The sequence below is a fragment of the Lissotriton helveticus genome, chromosome 3_1 (genome assembly GCF_964261635.1).
Source record: "Lissotriton helveticus chromosome 3_1, aLisHel1.1, whole genome shotgun sequence".
Taxonomy (NCBI): Eukaryota; Metazoa; Chordata; class Amphibia; order Caudata; family Salamandridae; genus Lissotriton; species Lissotriton helveticus.
The window spans coordinates 818,519,044-818,540,149 of record NC_136061.1 but is presented as its reverse complement, the minus strand read 5'-3'; the positions used below and the strand labels follow the sequence as shown (position 1 = coordinate 818,540,149).

Here is a 21,106-nt window from a genome sequence, read left to right as displayed (position 1 = left end):
ACGAGACTTAAAAACCCTCACTCTTGCAGAACGAGTTCCATCTGAAGCTGCTTTGATTTATGCACAGTAGAACACAGCTTTCATTCCAAACAGCAGCCACCAGAGGGGAGTATAGCATAATTTTGCTCCAGCCTGCTTAAAGACTCCGTAAGAAATTGCTGCCGTTGATGGCGAGAGTGAGGCTGGTGCCAACCATGGACTACATTTTTCACAAACACCGATTTCGTATTTTCATTATTCCTTGACGTGACCGAGCCACTATACTATTGAAGGGCCGCACTTGCTACTGAAGCATATTCTGTGTACAAAGTGCACAAAAAAGGCAAGATAGCCGATGAGACTTTAGAAGCACACATCCATACAATAATATCCAAAACCTACGGATCCCCTTCAAAATATCTCTTCCCAACTACAATGCCACAAATGTCAGTAGCAAAAAAAGAGAACACACATTTCTTGCAAATTATCTCATCCACGGCGGTGTAGGGGTCGGGGCCCAAGGCCCCCAGCCAATATCAATGACCACACAGACACAGTGGGAACGGTGTCAAGAACTGACACTGGGAACTTCCGCCCGGCCCCTTTAATTGACAGTCACGTGTCCTGTGACACCTGTGATGGATGGGTGTGGGTTTAGTGTGGAAGCCAGCCCTAAGGGAGTGGCTGGTGGAAGCACATCACTTCTAAACACTAGAACGTGACTAGCCGGTCACTACATCCCTCCTAAACTTTATTAAAAATGGGGCAAGGTTAACCTGTGGGAGAGAACAAAATAACAAAACAACAACTCCACTGAGTCCATTAAAGTTGCTAGTAGGACAAGATATGCCGACAGTTGCAGCTGGGAGCACCAGTCACCAGGGCACACCTCTGCCGTTTTAACCAGACTACTCTAGGCACGAATAGCAGTATACATGAAGTCTGGATTTCTCGCTCACCAGTCCAAGTTGTTACAGTCTACCTGGGCACTGTGGGTCCTGTCCCACCTGGTCTCTCTGTGTGGAAGACTATTTACAATGTTCGCTATGAGGGTGCATTTGGAGCAATAGCGAAGTCTGTTATTGAAACATCTTCAAAGGCGCCCTGACTCCATGGTTAGTAATCCTCCAAAGACAGATGTCGTACCACCAACTGTAGAAGATTCCCCCTTGGATGCTGCTGTGCTTCCAGCTGCTTGAAGGTGGAGTAACTTCGGTCTTCCATCTCTCACCAGGATTCCCCTCACTTACCAAGATTCCCCTCTCACGGGAATCCCCTGAGGTCCTCATCACCGGGCTTCTACAGGAATGTGTAGACTGTGCTCTGTGTCTCCAATGCCGTACTATAGGCCCATGGAGTAATCACTACGAGTCCCACCTTCAAGTCACTCGCTCTGCCTCTTGGTAGTTGTTTACAGGTCGAGGTACCTTTGCCATCCAGACTCTGGTGCACCGGCATTGACTGGGCTGTCTTTGGGGTAGCCATACTCCGACCAATACTTTCATGCATCCTGGTACCTCCTGGGGATCTGCTGCAGATGTATCTCTCGTGTTGGGATTCCTCTTTCACCAGAAATCCCTGAGGCCCTTGCCCGTGGATTTCCACGGGCTAGTGAGGATTGCTCGGCTCCTCTTTTTGGCCCCACAACCGAGGTCACTCAGGACGCTCAAACAGGACCACCGCCAAGTCTCATGTGCAACACCAAAGGTGGATGGTACAAATGGTCCAGCTTGCTCTCTCCCTCAGACTTCAGGGTCACTTGGTCTAACTGAAGATTTCTGGGTGGCCAGCCTCTCACAGCGCCAAAGGTGCCTCACTGCCCTCTGGGTGTTTCAGAGGCAGAGTGCCCCACTCTAGATGTCCAAGGCTCCTGCTATGGTCTTGGGGATGAACTTCATTTCAATAACACTCAAAGTTCTTATTTCGTACTTTGTGGTGTGCCAGTTGTCTACTACACATCATTCTCTTCTTTGTTTCTTCTTCCTTGTAATGTAAACTTGTGGCATTGTGCTACTTCCACGCTTTCATCTTCTTCTTCTTCACGACGTGGTCATATGCCATCTTGACGTACTCTTCTTTCTTTTGACCAGGCCTCTCAATGTGACACGTACTTCACATGGGTCTCCCTGGCCATGTCCTATCCCTAGGACTGAGCCTTCTTCTCGTTCACTAACCAGACCTCTCGTCATGACCTTCTTCTTTTCACGACCTCTTACAGGTCTTCTTCTGGGGACTTTCACTGGCATTATCTTTGTCAACCTCTCGCAGGTCTCCTTGTTGACCTCTCACAGGTCTCCTCATCAACCTCTCACAGGTCACTTCTTCGACCTTGCACAGGTCTCTTTGTCAACCTCTCAGAGGTCTCCACGTGGACCTCTCACAGGTCTCTTCATCGAACTCCCACAGGTTTCTTCGTCGACTTCTCATAGGTTTCCTCTTCACTTGAAGATGCACCCCTTGCGCCTCAAAGCTACACCATCATGGCACTTTCTTTTGTCTCCACTCAGGTAAGTTTCGCAGGGTCTGTCACACCTTGTGACAACATGTGACCTCTTCCTCGTAGGGCTCTCCCGCGGTCATGCCAGTACTGTCATCTTCTAGTGTGATTTTTGGGGCATTTCTGACTTTTCACCCTCTGTCCTTCACTTGAGGGTGCTCCTTCTTTTGGTGCCTTGCTCACCGGGTACCTCCTCTTGCGGTGGCATCCTTTCGCCATGGGAACGCGCATGCAGCGCACATTCTTCTATTCTTCGTGGATTTGCTGCCTGAGGCTTTGCTACTTGACTCTCTTTGCCATCAATGGACTCTTGGCAGAATCCTTGACCTTCTTGGGGTTCTTGGTGGGGGAACAGACTCCCCCCACCCCACAAATGATGAGCCGGTCACTGGGGGCATGTGGCTCTGTCTAGGCTAGTTTTTTTCTGTGGTGCCTGGGAGAAATGTCCAGTCATTATTTATGTCAACTCTTGTTGTGGGTGCTGCCCCTATGTCCACTGCAGACCAAGGCAGCCTTCTTCGCGCTGCGGGCCATTCTCTATATGGGTGCAGTAACCACCTAAGAACATTAGGTGACACCACATTACCATCTAGAAGCCCCACAGCTTTTCTTCTTTATCATAGGGCTCTTTCTTATTTTCTTTGTAACAGGCCCCTCTCAAGTGCGTGGCTGTTCCACACAAAACCACAGGGCATGCCCTCTAGATTGTCAGCCACAGCCACCGTCCCTGTGCTGCGGGCCATTTCACTTTGCACAGTACTTTTGCCACTGTCTTGGCAGGTCAGGGTGCCTCTAGGTGACGCAGCCACCACTTCTCTTGCCCTGCTTGCTCTTTTCACGGGTACCACTGGCCAGGCCACACCTCTCAAGCTGATCCATGCTTCTCTAGTCGAGGTATGGCCTGGGAGGCGATGTGCACTCCTAGGGGCAGCAGAGCCAATCTCCTCTTCTCTTCCTAAACCGCGGCAATCTTTCAGATCCTGCTGGCCACACCTCCTGTTTCTGCCATTGAGATGCTGCAGATGGCCACTGGCATGATAGCTTCTCGCCATGTCACTGCACCTCCTCCAAGCACCATAACGTGCTGCCCGTTGGGGCCATTACATGCCTCCTCTCCAGCAAGCACCAAGATTCGTCATGTTGACAAATGACTCTCCTCCTCACCCGCCAGGACAGATGGTGGCGGCCCAGGGCATCCCACAGATTCCCACACAGGTATGGGGATAGCGATACTCTCACTGCGCTAGTGCTGTTCAGAGTTCATGGGTACCCCAGGCCACACCACTCAAGCTGATGCAGGCTTCTCTAGTCGAGGTATGGTTCTGGGAGGCGACGTACACCCCTATGGGCGGCATAGCCAATCTCCTCTTCTCTTTCTAAACTGCGGCAATCTTTTAGATCCTGCTCGCCATGTTGGACTTGACCCTGTTCCCCAAAAGTTTTTGCTTTTCACCCCTCTGTGTTAGGATATCTTCCCCATGGTTGAAAACTGTATAGGCCATGTGTGGTGTGAGATGCCATGTTAAATGTAATGTGATGGTGTGCACTTGTTAACACCCCCATTGTAAAAATGTACCCTGGTAACATGCTGCGTTTAAAATGGATGCCATGGCTGTGTGTTGTGCCATCTGACTGCAGTGGGTTAGCAGTCTAGATGTTCGTTTCCCAGCCATCCCTGCTTTTGGAGGGAAAGCCTGGCACCCAGGGTGCTCTACTCCTCCCCCTGAACCAGTTAGAACCAGTTAGAACCAGTTCCCCAGAGGATTCTAGAAACTCCGGGCACTGCCTGGAAGGTGGGGTGAGGGGCTCATAAATAAGGGGGTTGTGCCACCATGGACTCAGTCAGAGCAGGGACAGGAAAGTGAGGAGACCTGCTGCCAGGGGATACCGCCACTTGTGCCTGTGTGCTGGACCCTGCACCCAGCTAAAACCCCTCTGCTGTCCACAGGGCTAGTGGAAGCCTCACTGCAGGAGTACAGGCTGTTGTACAGGAGGAGTGTCACGCTACAGTGGAGGATGATGAAAGCCTACCGCCCTGTCCTGATGAGTATCCACTGACTCCTGACCTTGCCCAGTAGTGCTTGCTGCTCTGCTACCTGGCCCCTGAAGAAGGAGCGCCATCCTAGGTCTCTGAGGCTGGTGGGACCTTGCACCACGCGAGCGCTACACCTAAAAGCGCCTGGAGAAGGAGAGCGCTTACCTGACTGCCAAGGCGCACCTTAGTCTGCCGCAAGAAAGAGGTGCGGAGCTGACTTCTGCAGCGCGCCACATTGATTCTGCCCAAGTAGAAGCGTGGACCCAACAGCACTGTGGGCCCTGAAGTACTGTGTGAGTTAAAACCGCTGTTGCCGTCATCCCAGCTGCAAGAGGCTGCATTTGTGTCCCACAATGCTGTGCTCCCTATGCGCTACTTGGTCCAGAACTGAGCCCCTCGCAAGCGCTGTATTGAGGGAACTGGGCCACCACTGCGCTGTGCTACCTGGAAAGTGCTGTGAAGCCCTTAGCGCTATAATCGCCTCTGAAAGCGCTGCATGCCTCAGACTCATCTGTGTTGCTGTGGGGCCAGGAAGAACTGTGGTCCCTGCAAGTGCCACGGGAGCCGACCCCGTGTAATGGTGGCGCTGTGCTGACCACCGCGGGTGCCTACCCCACGGAATTGCCCCCCACAGAGCCAATTTAAATAAAAGCGGGTGCTACCCCGCGTTTGGAGATTGCCGCCGTGACTCACCGCCGCGGCCGAGTTGCCCCGAGGGCGACGGCCTGTCGAGAACCCCAGCGGGAGCCTACCCCACGTGCCAGCCTAAACAGAAACCCAGCGGGTGCCCACTCAGTGGGTTAAGATTGCCCGGCAATCATCGCCGCAACCCGGGATTCACGGAGGGTCGCTGCACTGCCTACGGCGGCCCGGAAGAGTAAAGGGAGCGACCTGGAAGCCAGGCTGAGGCATGCCTGGTTGTGGGCATGGCCGCAGACCGAGAGGAAGAAGCGGACGTGTGGCCACGTGGGGCTCCCGTGCAGTGTGACAGCCCCGCGGTACTGAGGAGGCATGCCGGGAGCCCGCCGGCTCCAGGTCAAAGTCCCGGGCCCCCAGGAAAGGGACCTGGGTGAAGAGCGAGGTCCGGGGGAGCCTCGTCGGCCCCAGGGACTGCAGCGGGAGGACACCTAGAGGCCGAGGCAGAGGCAGCGCGACGCGTGCAGGGTTCCGAGTGGAGAGAGAGCACTGCAACCATCCAAGGAGCGAGAGTGGTGAATGCTCCTGCCTAGCGGCCCCCGACCTCCCGCCTGACAGAAGAACCTGACTGCGACCAGAGAGAAGCCCGGTGAGTGGGGCTCAGCTGTGTGGTGGTTGGGGGGGGCGTGTCAGGGCATATGGTCGGTGCCCGCCCCAGAGGACGGACTGACTCTCCAGGTGCCCCATCTGTCAGCGGGCACATGCAACGTTGGGCCAGGTGGAGTCAGAGGCTCCAGCGGACATTGCCAATAGTAGAGGCCCCTTATCCCCAGGACAGAAGACCATAGTTGGGCCCCGTTGGCCCGGTTAACCCTGTTAGGGCCAGGAGTGAGGAGGTCAGGGGCCAAGGGCCCAGGAACGGGACTCCAGACTCCCCGCATTGGAAATGACACTGCCTAAGTTCACCCTTTGTTAGGGGAATGTTCTTTTAGCTGGCCCCTGAGCCGGGCATTCTGATTGTGATACTGGAGCTCAAGTTGGGCCACTAGTGAGTTGCTTGAAAGGACCCCCTTTCACCAGAAATAGTTTATATTGAGAGTAGTTTTATGAAATGTTCTCAATTGAAACTATGAAATGGTTTGTCTTGAAGGGTCCTATGTGATGTTGCTACTCTGAACCTGCTTAGGACCAATGGTGATGCCTATGCCTATACTAAGGTGCCTACTGTGGAGGCCAATAGCCACTTGATTACACAGCCTGATGTTCTAGGCCTAGGGTGAACGTCTTGCTAAGAGGTTTTTATTGCAGATGTTCCTGCCGGATGTTCTATGCCAATTGATAACGCTTTATGTTTTTATTACAGCATCGAAACTGAGGCTCTTACCTTTTTCATTTATCCTGTAAATAATCCCCCTTGTATATATTGCCCTGGTGCCAGTTGGCACAGCATTGTGAATACTGTGTTTACTACTGCATATTTGACCCAATACAAAAGTTATTCTTTTTCACCTAATCTGGTGTGGTCTCTTTTTGTGATGTGCCTTGGGTGTCGTCTGTGTGTACTGTGTGGATGCTTCACACATGTCCTCAGGAGTTTGGCCTGCCCGCTCTGAACCATGCTACCCCATTTCTAACAGGCCACACCTCCTGTTTCTGCCAGTGAGGTGCTACAGACGGCCACTGCCGTGATAGCTTTTCGCCATGTCACTGCACCTCCTCCAAGAACCATACCGTGCTGCAGTCACAACTATAGCCCCCCGTTGGGGCCATTACATGCCGCCTCTGCAGCAAGCACCAACAGTTGTCATGTTGATGAATGACTCTCCTCCTCACTCGCCAGGACCGATGGTGGCGGCCCAGGGCATCCCACAGATGCCCACACAGGTATGGGGATAGCAATACTCTCACTGCGCTGGTGCTGCTCAACGTTCACTTCACGCTCGACCTTTTCAAACGAGTGGCAATGTTCTGGACCTCCTGCTCACCTGATCACACTACCCCTTCTCGCCACTTCTTTAGAGCACATCAGATGTACAAAACAGGGATATTGCACTTCTCTGCAGATAGCCCATGTCCAAACGCCTGACTCTTGGACGGCGCCCTGTCTTCTCATGCTACCACTTTAGTGGAGGCAACCTCTCACCTCTAGCAGAATTGATCGACAGATGGAAGCGCCTTGAGCATGGCTCCTATGACTCACTCTTTTACTGCACTGACACTGCAAGGCCAGTTCATACTTCTGCTGACAGTGGGGCATCATCATGCCGGTGCATCTGCATACGGGCGGCTGCAAGGTCTCACCGGGGGATGACGGTGTCTGCTCAGGGTGGCCTTCTTCTCACCTTGCGCTGCCTCAGCCAACTTCTTACTGGCTGCATGCACAGGGTAGCCTTATTCCTCGGCTGCACCCTCCTCCCCACGACAAATCATCGAATGGCTGAAGCGCCACACGTGGGGCTCGAACCACTCATCACCCGTGTATGGGTTGGAGCCCTAGACCCCCCATGCAATATCAATGCCCCCACAGACACACTGGGTACGGTATCTAGACCTGGCCCAGGGTGCATGCTCCTGGCCCCTTTTATTGGCAGTGTCATATGTTCTGTGCACCTGTGAGGGATGGGTGTGGGTAGAGCATGGAATCCATCCCTCAGGGAGTGGCTGGTGGAAGCACATCTCTTCTAAACACTAGAAGGTGACCAGCCGGTCATTACAGGCGGGATCCATTTGAGGTGGAGTGAAAATTTCATTCACACTGCAAATGAATCGATTTCATCAGGTCAACAAAAAGTTTACTTATCCAGTGGTCGAAGTGAATAAAAAGAAAGTATGGGAACTGTGGTCCTGAGCACACATGGTGGCATGGTCAAGGTGTGTTGGGGCGGAGTTAGACGAATAACTAAAAAGAAAAAGTATTTTGTAACTATATTGTTGGACTTTCACGTAGAGGCAACTATACTCATGTTGGACTCGGCCCTTCTGGCAGGTTCACCCCTAAACTTTTTTTGCTTTAATATGTGACTTGGTGTTAGTTGTTTTTTTTGCCTTTGCGCACTTTAACACTGTGTCCCAGTGTAAAGTGCGTGCGCAGTCTGAGTGCTTGTGGTGAGATTGACCTGCCCTCCCATAGGAATGCATGGGGAATGTGTGTGTCCATGGTATTTCCTGTTGTGTGGGGAGTGCAGGATCGAGTTTGGTATGTGCGAACTCGTGAGAGTAAATGCTGCGCGATGATGCGTGCGGCGTTACTGTGTCTAGTATGGAAGTGCCACTTCTAGAAGCTGGCATGTCTGTGTAATAAATGTGAAGTGACTGTCTGGCTTGTGATTGGCTGGAGCTGGCTGGTGCGCCTGGCTCCAGGAGTCAGGATGGGTCTGCCCCGGTGGTGAGTGGAGAGATCTGCATGTGATAGGAGGGAGGAGTGCACCTGGGACCTGAATAGGGCGAGGACTTCCCTCCACAATGCTGGCTCCACCCCCTGTGGTGCATCTGATGTCCCTAGCCTGTCCTGTGAATGGGGAGAGGGGATGAGCACAACAGAGTGCTCCAAAACCAGTTGCATCTGGTTTTTCCTTAACCCTGCAGCCTGAGACAAAGGAAATGTGTATATAAAAAGGGGCTGTGACCCCATGAAAAATTTTCTTTTCCTGATCCTAACTTGAGGGGGGCCTGCTGCTGCTGGGCGCCAGGAGGATACCGCCACTGGGTGCTGCCTCCGTGCTGGAGGGTCCTGTGAGCTGGCCCTTGGGCCCATCCTTTGGCCCCCTGCCCTTCTAAGGACTTTGTTCCTAAACTTTGCCCTGTAGCGCCTGGGAGCACTTTATTTTTCCCTGCAGCGCCTGCGAGCGCTTGATTTGCTCTAGGAGGCTCTCTGCAGCGTCGCGCTGCTGAGGGAGAGAGGGGGTACCCCCTTTGCTAATTTTTGGCACGGGTGCCCACCCCGCTTATTTGCCGTACTTTCTAAATCGTGGGCAGGAGCCCACCCTGCATTCCTGCTGCATTCTTACTTAAAATACGAGCGTGTGCCCACCCTACTTATTTTATTATATTGCGGGTGCCTACCCCACTGTTGTGACCTTCGAGGGGACCCCCCAACGTGGGGATCACCCTTGTGAGCCGAGAAGAAAGCAGGAGCCCACCCTGCATTCAAACTGAGTCCCGGAGAAGGACCACCACGCTGTCCGCGGTGACCCGGAATTGTCCCTGCCTGGGGGTGGAGCTACGCGCCCTCTGAGCCGGCCGTCGCCGCGATAGAGGAAGTTGCCGGCAAGAGGGAGTACGGGAGCCTACCCCGCCTCCCAGGACGTCCCGGTGTAGAAGGAGAGGGGCAGCTGCCAGCGAGGCTTCGGTGAGGGAGACCCCCGCCCACTGCACCAGTGAAGCTGCCGAGGCTCCCGCAAGCAGTCGAGAGCTCCGGCAGACCGAAGAGATAGCCAGCGTCCCCCGCCGCCTCCAGAGAGCAGTCTGGTGAGTGGAGCTGCCAGAGAGGGGGAGGTGGGGCGAGAGCGAGGCACAGCATCGGAGTCCCTTTCCTGAGCGGGCCCGCCGCTGCAGGCCATTCTAAGGAAGGGGTGAAAAGCAGAGTGCCAGTCCCGCTCAAACGTCTGGGGCATTTCTTTTGCGGTAGAGCGGCCCCGGATGGCAGCGGGCCGCTCCTACATTGTACAGCAGTCCTTGCTGATTTAGAGCCCACGAGGCTACCGGGGGCATTTCTTGTAGATAGAGCCTGAAAGGCTCCAACTCGCATTGCAGGCATCAGAGCCCACAAGGCTCCAACGTGAATTGGGGGCATTTCGTATCTCTAGCCTGCAGGGCTCCCATGTTGTTTTGGGCCCTATTGTTATGTGAGAGCCCCAGTGGAGAGCCAGAAGGCATGCTGGTGCCAGGCTCAGTTCCCCAGCTTCCCAGCACTTAGTGGGCAGCTGCATCGTTTAGGCCCTTGTGCAATCTTCTTTGGCTGCCTGCGCAGCCAGCCCAGACATTCTGGACATTGGGCCTCTGAGCTCCTGAGAGGCCAAGTTGGCCTGGGGTCAGTTATGTGATTTTTGGCACAAATGTGATTACTTGCCTATTGTAAGTTATGCATAATATGCAATACCTTTTTGCCTGTACCTCTAAATGTGTTTATGCTTAGGGGGTTGTTTTGGCTAGTATAGCTATGCTAGTGAGTTCATGGTTCCCTGCGTGATATATGCCTAAAGTGGTTAGGATTGCGTAGTGTGTACCTACCCTTTACCAGTGGTTACTGGTTGTGTTCTACAATTGTTATTTTGTGCTACAATTATTCCTACTAAGTGCTAATTCTGACGGTGGCCCATGTGGCCCTGTCCCATGTATATAATCCCCTGTAAATATTGCCCAGTGCCAGTTGGCACAGTGTACCTGTGTGATTATGACCTAATGTGTTTATGGTAATACAAAGGCTATTTTTATATATAACCTTGTGTGGAGTTCCTTTTCTTGGGGGCCTGGGATGTTGTTGTTGGTAGGTGCGTGCTCAAATACTTAACTTACATTGCCTCCCAGATCAGCCTTGCTGCTCGTGTCACGTTGCTAAGGGGGTGAGCAGGGGTTATCTTTGGAGTGTAACTTCCTTGCTCTAACTAGAGTGGTGGTTTCTGCCTGGCTTTGGCGCAAGCCTCAGCCAACCAGAAATCCCAAATGAAATACAAATGCAAGTTAAACTGATCTGCGCAGTGTGGTTATTCTTGCCCAAAAAGTATAGAAACATTTTTGATAAAAGTAAAAAAAAAGCTTGGTAAATTCATTTCCCATGTATCCCACCCACTTCAACCTCTGCTTTATTCCAAAACCCTTGACTTGGCTTGTGGAGCCACCACATGTCGCGGAAACCGGGACAGTCCTAAAATACAAAAGTAGGACTGCACTTATGAATCCACCAAGGGACACAGAATAACATAATTAACAGCGGTAAAATACAGAAAACACAGATAAGGAGGCACTAAAGGGAACTAAATGCAACTTGTACATACACACTATCATCTGTGTTAAATACAGTGCTTTCTTCTAGGGTAGGGTGGCCAGATTTTAAGAACCAAAAACCAGGACATTCCAGAAATAAAAGTAGGACTAAAGCCTCACCGACCTTGAGGTGGCATGCTTCCTCATCGGCTCCCTCCTTTCACATGTTTGTCACATTGGGCTTGATTTTAAGCCATGCTCTACTCGATTGTGGGGACTGTTAGTGGTGGACCTATGTGCTCTAATTGTGGGCCACCTTCACGGATACCATAAGTATGTACTTGCATGAGGTTTATAAATATGTATTTCTACACACTCATACTGGAAAATTACAAAGCAGGGAGAAAATACCGAGTGAGTCATGACCATTGTGTGATTATTTTCTGAAAACAAACTCATGCTTTGAGAACTTGTATTTAGAAAACAAAACATTTTTTAGAGCCGGCACACTGAAAATAAATGCCCCCTCCTAAGCAAAGGGACCGGAGGCTTAAATGGACCTCGTGCAGCAGCAGCTCCACTGACGGTACAGAGATCCCCACCAGGCCTGCAGGGACCTCTAACTATGAAGGGTGGTCTACCACCAAGGGAGTGGAGGCCATAGCATCGCTAACCTGGGAGTCCTGTCATCCGGCCCTCTTCAAGACTCTAAATGGTTGTATGACTTACTACGCATACTAATGTCTCGCGTGCCATTACAACGCGGGTATTATTATGCTAGTACGTTTAGAACAACCTAGCATTACAAAGCATTCTTTTACCATGCGTATGCCTTTACCACGCATGCCATTACAATGCAAAGGCAAGTGTGGTAAAGGCATACACTTGGTAAAAGTGTGTAAGGTAAGTAACACTACCCTGCCCTACCCTAAACCCCAAATCACTACCCATGCATGATCCCCCAAACCCCAGTCCTCTCCTTACCCTAAACCCTTAAACACTACCCCTGCAGGAACCTCCCCGACCCAGTCCTCTCTCTACCATAAACCCTAATACACTACCCCTGAACGATCCTCCCAGATCCCCAGTCCTCTCCCTACCCTAAACCCTAAAATACTACCCTGCATGACCCCGACCCCCAATTCTTTCCATACCCTAAACCACTACCCCTATACAACCCCTCCACCCCATTTTACCCTAAAATAGTAACCCCTATCCGAGGCCCAATCCCCCTTACCTCTCTCTCCTCGTGGTTCCTCTCTCTCCTCTTGGTTCCTGTGGTCATCTGAGGGGAGATGCACAAGCAGAAGAGCCTCTGTTTCCTCACAACGACATGGATCGCCTATTTATTTTTTACAACGTATGGGCTTTTACCATACAAAACTTTACAAAGAAATTCGATGTAAAGGCTTGCGTGGTAAAAGCACATGCGTTGTAAAAAAATGCATAGTAAAGACTACACAATGTTACAATGCATGCGTGGTAACGCTTGCTTTGCATTAGCATGCGGGTAACAGCTGCGGTGTAATGGCTGTTCCCCCTTTAAATTACTCTTTTATTGTCTCTCTCTGTCTATGCAATTGCACCAAAATGCCTTTCGTATCACAAGACTTGTAATACTTACAAAAGATATCTTCATGTTTAATGCTCAAGTGTTGTCCCATAAACACAAGGGCAAACCTTTTGACTTTGTCAAGGCTTGTTTATACTTAGCCACTTGCAATAACTCACCCATCGGCGGTGTTGCTAATGTCTGTCTCCCAACAATTTGCGCAGGCCCAAGCCCATCCAGAAAGTCACTAAACTGGCTCTCTGCTCCCAGCCTGGTAGTAGGAAAGATGAACCTAAGAAGGGAAAAAAACAGCCTTTATAAAACAGGAAACAAACTTGTGCTCGCATCATTAATATACACTAGTAGGTATACATAACTCGTGCTTGATGGAGGGCTGAAGAAGATTGTGGGGGGAGAATGGGTAACCTTGTGGCAAGAGAAAATAGGTATTTGAAAGTCTTCTCCCTTTCAGGTCAATTAAGCATGATGTGCTGTTTTGGTTGTGATTCTTTATATTGTAGACTGGCACAGTGGTGTTTTACAGTGGACACCAGGCAGGTAAATGTTTTGTTATGATATCATCTACAAATGGCTGCACAATAGAAATTAATTACAAATACAGATAGTACCCTCCCACCAAACATAGACTGCAGGGCAGCTTTAGCGATAGTGACGTCTAGTCAGGGCCGGACTGGCTACCGGGCAGTTGTGTGTGCTGCCGAGCAGGGGGATGATTTCTCCGTGGTATGGACGTATTTCGTTGATGGGGACCTGCGTGCGCTTTGAAAAAAAAACAAAAGCATCCCCCTGCTGGGCAGCACACACAACTGCCCTGTAGCCAGTCCGGCCCTGCGTCTTGTGGAAGTCTTTTTTGGCACCCATGCACAAGCTACTCTCCTCGAATTCCTTCATTACTCTCCAACAGTACCCCTTATCTCTCCATAACCCCTCTCTGACATGCATTTTTTAAGGGATTCTCCTAGTTCACTTGCACTCAGTGTTTGATTCCGATGTCCTTCGGGAGGGCTCTGAATCGGATTCCGGTTTGCCAACTCCGTTCCAGAGCCCTTGTTTCTGACCGACTCGTTCCCAGTTCCAAACGAGCAAGTATGATGCCTGAAAACCATTAGGGCTGACCGAATCGGTTCCGGAAGGCATTCAGACAGGATGAGCCTTTCCGGATCCGATTTGTACAGCTCTATAGACTTTGTTTCCGAATGAGCGAGTATGATGACTGATTCGGACAGCCTCCCCGATACGGTTTGCTCGGAATGAATCGGCTGCCATAATTGGTCTTTGTGGGCCAGTAGCAGGACCCCTTCACCCTGTGGGGTGTCTGCTACAGGGTGCACGATTTTCACCAACCACCCTTTTCTTCAATTGGAGCATGTGTTCTCGTTCTGAACACAGGCTCCCACTGTAGTCGATGGGAGCCTGACCAAATCGTATCCAGTAGTATCCGAATGCATCGTACTCGCTCGGTTGGACTCCCCCGATCCGAGTCATCCGGAAAGCATTCCAGAACCTATTCCATCAGAATTCTTTCCGAATGAGATCGGAACCAACCCCTCAGTTGTGATCTGCATGATACACATTCTTTGCAGCAGGTACAGTAACCCTCTGCGCTACTTTATGATAGGTCAAAACTGTCTCTAGACAAAATTCCTGTCTCTCACCAGCAGGAGCATTAATCACCACAGTTATCTTAATATTTTTATAGTTGGCTGAAAATAGCTGGCGGCACAAGGAAGTTCACATACTTTTAAACCCATGTTATTTTTTAATACTGCGCCCCCCCCAAAGTCAGGGTCAGATGCGGCTGCACCAGTCGCACCTCTCTACAACTAGCCCTGTCAGAATGAGAGCTCTGATTGAAAGTTGGTGGCTGAATGTCGGAGTGCCACCAACATAGCATGGAGTAGAATTTCAGAGAAAGCATCACCACCTGGGCACACAATGAAGGCATAAACAGTGCAACCTCAACTGCATACTCAGCAGAAGTTCAAATGGAGAGCCCGCTGGTGAATGCACGAGGGAATCTTAGAAAGTGTACCTGCTGGAAATATCGGTGCTCAAATAAAGTCCATTTAACAGAGTAGACAATGGCCACTCAGAGAGCCTCTGGCTGAATTTAAAACCATGTATGGGGTGCTTACCACTAAATACACAATAAAACTCATAAAGCGCGCCTCCAGCTGGACACTTAGTGGAGTTCAGAGGAAGACTACTGCCAACTGAACCACCCATCAGGATATGCCATAGAGCTCAGAGAGAGCACAACCTCTGGCCAAGCAGTAGAGTGCAGAAAGAGAGCCTCCATTCGGCATCGCAAAAGCACCCACCTTGAGGGCCCCATCTGACCACGCAAAATAGATATAGCGCCACTTCTGGCCAATCATAGAATGCCTCTATCAGGCTATGCAATAGAGCTCAGATAAAGCACTCTCTCCTGGCCACGCTTTATTTGTTATTTATTTATCTATTCGTGTTGCACACATGGGCCTATTGGCGTGAGGGCGCTTTACATTGTAACACATTTAACATAAGCAGAATTGCATCAATAAGGACAAAGGATTTGATATTTTTTCAATATTTCATGGCTATTTTGGTTAGGTGCATTTGTTAAGAAGGTTCCACCATCTGCCTTGTCCTAGCTATGTTATATATATATATATATATATAACTCATGCCTCCATGTTTGTAGTTGGAGCTAGGCAGCTTCTTAGAATGGCAATTTATTTGATCATTTAGGTTTTTAAGTACAGTTGAGTGTTAACTTCGTATTGGTGCAGAGCTACACTGATCATTTTGTCATCAGACTTAACTGATATACTGTGCTGAAGGCTACCAATAAGTGGAGACGCATAAGTAGGCATGACATGGCTTTGACCAGAATCTAGATTATGTATTGAACTATGGAGGCATTGATCAGATTGCTCTGTGTATCTTGAAAAACATGAAGATTGGCCTTCAGGTAAATCCTCCATACTGGTAAGTGAAAAGATGTTCCAAGTGTGAAAGAATTCAGAAACAATGGAAATTGTGGGAAGAACAAAGGCGTCTCAATTTTTGCTTTAGAGCTAAAAGAAAACACCTTCACCTGGCCACATTTGGCTAACGCCATGCTATGCCTATCTGAAAATGCAGCGATGAGCCGTATTCGGTGGCGGCTCCTCCGCAATGGCGGCCGCTGGCCATATTTACAATGGTACAGCACATCCCTTCATTTTCCCTAGTGCTAACGCTAAATTCACCTGTTTAGAGCGAACTCAGGCACTCTTGCACCATAGTGCAAGGGTGCCTGCGTTGAGGGAATAATTGTTTATGTGCAGGAAGGTGTCCCTTCCTGCACCTAAACAATCACTAATGGTGATTTGTAACTCCTATGTGTGCTGAATTGTGCAGCACACATAGAAGTTGCACATTGTCATTTTTTAAACTATTGTTTATGTGCAAGAAGGGACACCTTCCTGCACATAACAATCATTCATGGCGGTTTGATGTTTCTATGTGTGCTGCACAATACAGCACAAAAAGAAACAGCAAAAACGGGGAAAAATTAAACATTTCTGCTTGTTTCACCATGTTTTCCCTGGTTTTAATTTTGGCGCTGCCCCATATTTATACCACCATTGTAAATAGAGGGCAGCATCAAAATCAATGGGTCTTGCGGCGGAGCGCCCACGCAACACTCATTTGCCCGCCCCTTTCACCGAAGTGTAGTGTGAAAGGGGGCATTATTTACAAGGCAGTGTTATGCCACATTAAGTGGCTTAACACTGCCTTGTAAATAAGGCAAAGAGATTATAACCACAGGACTACCGCAAAAAGTGACTTTTTCTGTGGCGAAAAACCCTTGTAAATATGCCCTATAGAATGTAAAGGGAGCCACTAAGTACAGGCACAACAGCAAAGATAGCACATGGGACATACCCATTGACGTGCTGTGTGACTGGTGTAAAGGCTTTGTTAGTCTCTGCTAGTGGAGGTGCATGTTATGTACATGCCTTGCTTGTTATGCACCTTTTAATACCAGCTTCTAACAATTTTTTTCTCCTCATCTATTGTATGGCTTTTTAGTTCAGAAAAAGCCAAAACTCCACAAAAATGTATGCCTGAAAGTTGAACTTATAATAGATTCCAACATGTTGAAAATAACTTTTAGATTTGAAAAATGTGAAGTAATATTAAATTGGTGTTGTTTTGTTTGCTTACATATCCTGTACCCAAATTGGGAGCCAGAATTGATCCCACTCTGTAGGAGCAGCTTTTCTTTCTCTCTATTCTTTTTTTTTAAATATAACTTTAGTGGCATTTGAGAATCACATAGACAGTGTTCTCATAGGAAGTCACCTAAGGCATATCTATCGTCCCCCTTCCATCCTCCCCACACCCAGTTTTAAATGGACAAGAATACAGCATCATTGGTAATTACCGTATTATCCAACAATGTGGAAAAGGGGAGGGCAGCAGCACAGCAGTCCTATGCATATAAAAGGTCCCAATCCTCATTTTAAAACATGAAAAATCATTAAATAGGATCCACTGCAGTTGTGTTATACAGTATATACAAGAACCCCCCACCCTGTCCATGGAGCTCCATGCCAATATTTAACAGATTAGCTCCCCTCCCTTCCCCCCTCCCTGTGTTAGGGCATCGTGTAACTGAAAGAGTAAACTGTACATTGCATCCTTGGTATTCCAATGTGCTCTCGATCGCCGCCCATCACCTACCATCCAACAGTCAAATGATCGGGGCTTCCAGGCTCCCTCCCTCCCTTGCATGCAGTATGATGCCATTCTGGGTTCCTCGGTTTCCTTAAATCAGACAGCATAGAGGACCATGCCTGGAGATCGTCTCTAAGTTTTTAATTTCTACTAATGCATTTCATTCGTACCGCCTCTGCAGTCACCCACTCACACATGTCTCTCACCCATGTCTAAACCAATGGGGGTGCAGGCTTAAGCCACCTATAACAATGTGTCTTTTTGCTAATACCAATCCCAAAAGAACAAACCTTCTGCTCAATTTCTTATTTTTTAGGGTAGGAAGTAACCCCAGTAGGCTTGCGAGTATAGCTGCCCAGTAGGATGCAAGGGACGGACAGGCCCATGTCATATGGAGGAAGTCCACTTCCGGCGACCCATATCGTGGGCATGTTCCAGGACAAGTCGAATAGATCGTACATAGTGTCCATAGGGTAAGGTATGTCTGATGTACACAATTATATTGAAGAGTTTAAAATGTGCATTGGAGCTTACACCCCAGACTCCCTTATGGACCCTCAGCCATTCCCCCTCCGTTAGATGTTCCCCAACCAGTGCATCCTACTTTGTCTGCACAGAAAGAGTCCCACCCGGTAGGTCGACCTGTAAGGACTTGGACCATATACAACATTATCTTCAGTACATTAGTGCTAGGAGGTCCTCAGGGAAAGATGGACAGACCTCCTGTGCCCTTGATATCTCTTCATACTGTAAAATCTGTCCCGCACCCAGAGGCATATTCTCAAGAACGTGTGATAACCATCACAAAAGTTACTTAACACAACTTACATCGCAGTCTATCGTGGGAAAATTACGCCGTGTTAACCAAGCATTCTCAATATGGCGGTACCATTCAACAGTCTCCAGATAATGCATCAAATGTCCGCGTTAAAATCAACACCATGCCGGTTCGCAGGTTCAGGACACTTGGAATATGTTCCCAACTGTTCAGCCGTGGTCCTAGGTCTCAGTGAGGGTGGCTCTGGGGCTTCTGGGCCTATTAGCCTTCTCCATCCTGCTTGTTGACCATGCCAGATGGCATATGCAGGCTCTGCAGTGGGACCTGAGATCTCAGTGGGCACACCATCAAGAGAACCTATCATATTCCATCAAGGTTTTGGAGGAGATTGCAAAACCTCTGCAGAGGTGGCTGCTCAACTGTTATTGGACCAAGGACAAACCCTTATCTCTTCCCCACCCAAGGCTGACAGTGGTGACAGATGCATCACTGCTGGGCTTGGGAGGTCATCTGGGAGACGTGGCAATCAGAGGACTCTGCTCTCTGTTGGAGACCCCTCCCCACAGCAGTCTTTTGTAGTTACAGACCTTTCACCTGGCATTGAAAGCCTTCCTGCTGTTCATCAAGAGAAGGCTGGTTCAAGCCTTCACGGACAACACCACTGCTATGTGGTATTGCAATGAACAAAGCAGAGTGTGGTCCTTGGCCCTGTGCCAGGAGCCCTTGTGCCTCTGGAATTGACTAAATCATCAGAGCATTTCCCTGAATGTGCACTTCCTGGCAGGATCTTTGAACACCAGGAGAGACTGGCACATCTGGCGATGCCTAGTGGATCAAAAATGGCAGTTACACCCGGAGGTGGTGAACTGCATCTTCCAGCAATGGGGGGGGGGGGGCCTGGTTCAATCTATTTCCCACTGCTGATAATGTGCAATGTCCTAACTTGCCCGATGGAGTTTCCCAGATGGTTCCCAGAGACTAATTTGGCCTAGAGTGAAGCCTGGCACTTCTGTATGCCTTCCCGCTTCTACCTCTTCTGCCCTGAGTTCTGAAGATGATCATGAACAATTGGCCCAAGTAATCCTGATGGCTACGGAATGTGCCAAGAGACTGTAGTACCCAGAACTTCTGAGTATCAGCACCTGTCCTCCCACCAGGCTGCTACTTTGGGAAGAACTTCTGTCACAGCAGCAAGGTGGGTTCTTGAACTCCGACTAGTGCAATCTCACCGTTATGTGTGGAGATTGAGCAGTGGCAGTTGACTGCATTTGATCTCCCTCAAAAAGTAGTGGATGTCATACTTGTTGCCAGGCCTACTTTTACAATGTCTGTTTACGCTGGGATACATTTGCGGTTTGGTATGGCACCTGAAACATCAGACCTATTGCCAGTCACTCTATGGAAAGTATTGTTGGTTGTTTTGTCTTTGCCCCAGAAAGGACTTGCATTAGAGCACTGTAAAATTATATTTGTATGGCCTTTCTGCCTTCTTGCATCTACCGTACCAATTGTCCTTGTTCAAATCACCTGTTGCAATGTGATTTTTCAAACAATTAATTAATGTTTCCTCCAATACCTTTCGTGATGCCACTGTGGGACCTTAATTTGGTCCTTACATTTCTTTTAAGCACCTCTTTTGAGCCAGTGCATAACTGTCCTCATCATCTCCTGACCCTGAAGATGGTCATTCTCAACGCGATGAGTTTAACCTGTTGCATGAGTGAACTTCAAGCTCTTTTCTTCCAACTGCCCTGCACCACCTTCTTTCAGACACACTGGTGCAGAGGACTATAGATAGAAGACTTTTAATCAAAAGCTGTGACTTTCTTTCACATCAGACAGTAGATCACACTGCATGCCTTATCTCATTACTCAAAGGAGAATCTAGTGCTTAATTTGTAAAAATAGAAGTGCCAGGGCTCTCTTACGGAGGCCACTTCCGCATGCTCCGCCCATTGCCGCTGGGAGCTCTGCCAGTTACAATAACAAAACAACTACTCACTATCATACTCCTTAGTGTGACAATTCTGCCTATTCAGGGTCCCCAAAGATTTAAGAATGGCTTTGGCGGCAGGTATTTTGTCATTTTTAATGTACATATGCTCATCCCTAAATGAGACAAAGACCACCACAATGTGGCCAACTGTCATAAGTGCTGGTGTTGAAAATTAAAGGCTGGTGCCGGGTACCTGAAACCATCGGCTCAAATTAAGCACTGAGAATCTCCGTTGTTTGGACATTAAAAGAGCACTGATCTGGAGCTACCTTTAGTATCTTTAAGACAATACCTCAAAAAAAAGTCTGTGTACAAGGGAAATGCCACCTCCCAAAGGAAGGGGTTTTGAGCCCTGTAAGGGCTGTCGCAAACAAATGTCTGTGATGCCTGGGCACCTGGAGCGGTTGTTGCGAAAGGACTATAGTGCTGAAAGTAAAGTTAGTTATATTACAGCGTTAAAGGTTATCATACGCAGATACGTAGCATAAGCAGACAATTATATGCGCAAAAGATTGAGGGTTGGGCAAGCTCTTCGAGAGAACTTTTTTCTATTGTAAAATCCCTACCCTCCCTGTAATGGTTATTGGCTTGGAACATTCCTTCCGCAAAGTGCTGCAATGAGATTGCTTTTTTTTTCTTCAGATAAAATAGCTCAAATTTGGGGAGCACTGACTGGGTTTCCAGGGTTGGTTAAAAGACGTACTCCAATGGGTGTTGAGGGGCTCCATGTACAACTTTAATATAGATGATGTGTTATAATGCCTGAGAATTGTCATGTCTGATGCATACTTTTTATATGTACCTTGTAAAATGCTTATACCCGAAGCGGATCACTGACAGAATATCGAGGAACACAAATATCGTGTACAGAATATCGATCTCAAGAATATCAACATCCTATCTCTACAAAGGTGAGTACAAAAATAGCAAAACCAAAATATCGTTGTTTAAAATATTGTTGTTCAAAATATCGTTTTCTTTAC

The 21,106-nt window shown here is 49.0% G+C and overlaps 1 protein-coding gene across 1 annotated transcript in view; it reads right to left on the bottom strand.

The window, feature by feature from the left end:
* RIMS3 (regulating synaptic membrane exocytosis 3) overlaps positions 1-21,106 on the bottom strand; it is a 410,413-nt gene that overhangs the window by 87,740 nt on the left and 301,567 nt on the right. Inside the window, exon 3 of the mRNA XM_078683765.1 lies at positions 12,801-12,913. Within this exon, the coding sequence (XP_078539891.1) occupies positions 12,801-12,913 (113 nt within the window). The remainder of the gene's footprint in view (positions 1-12,800; positions 12,914-21,106) is intronic.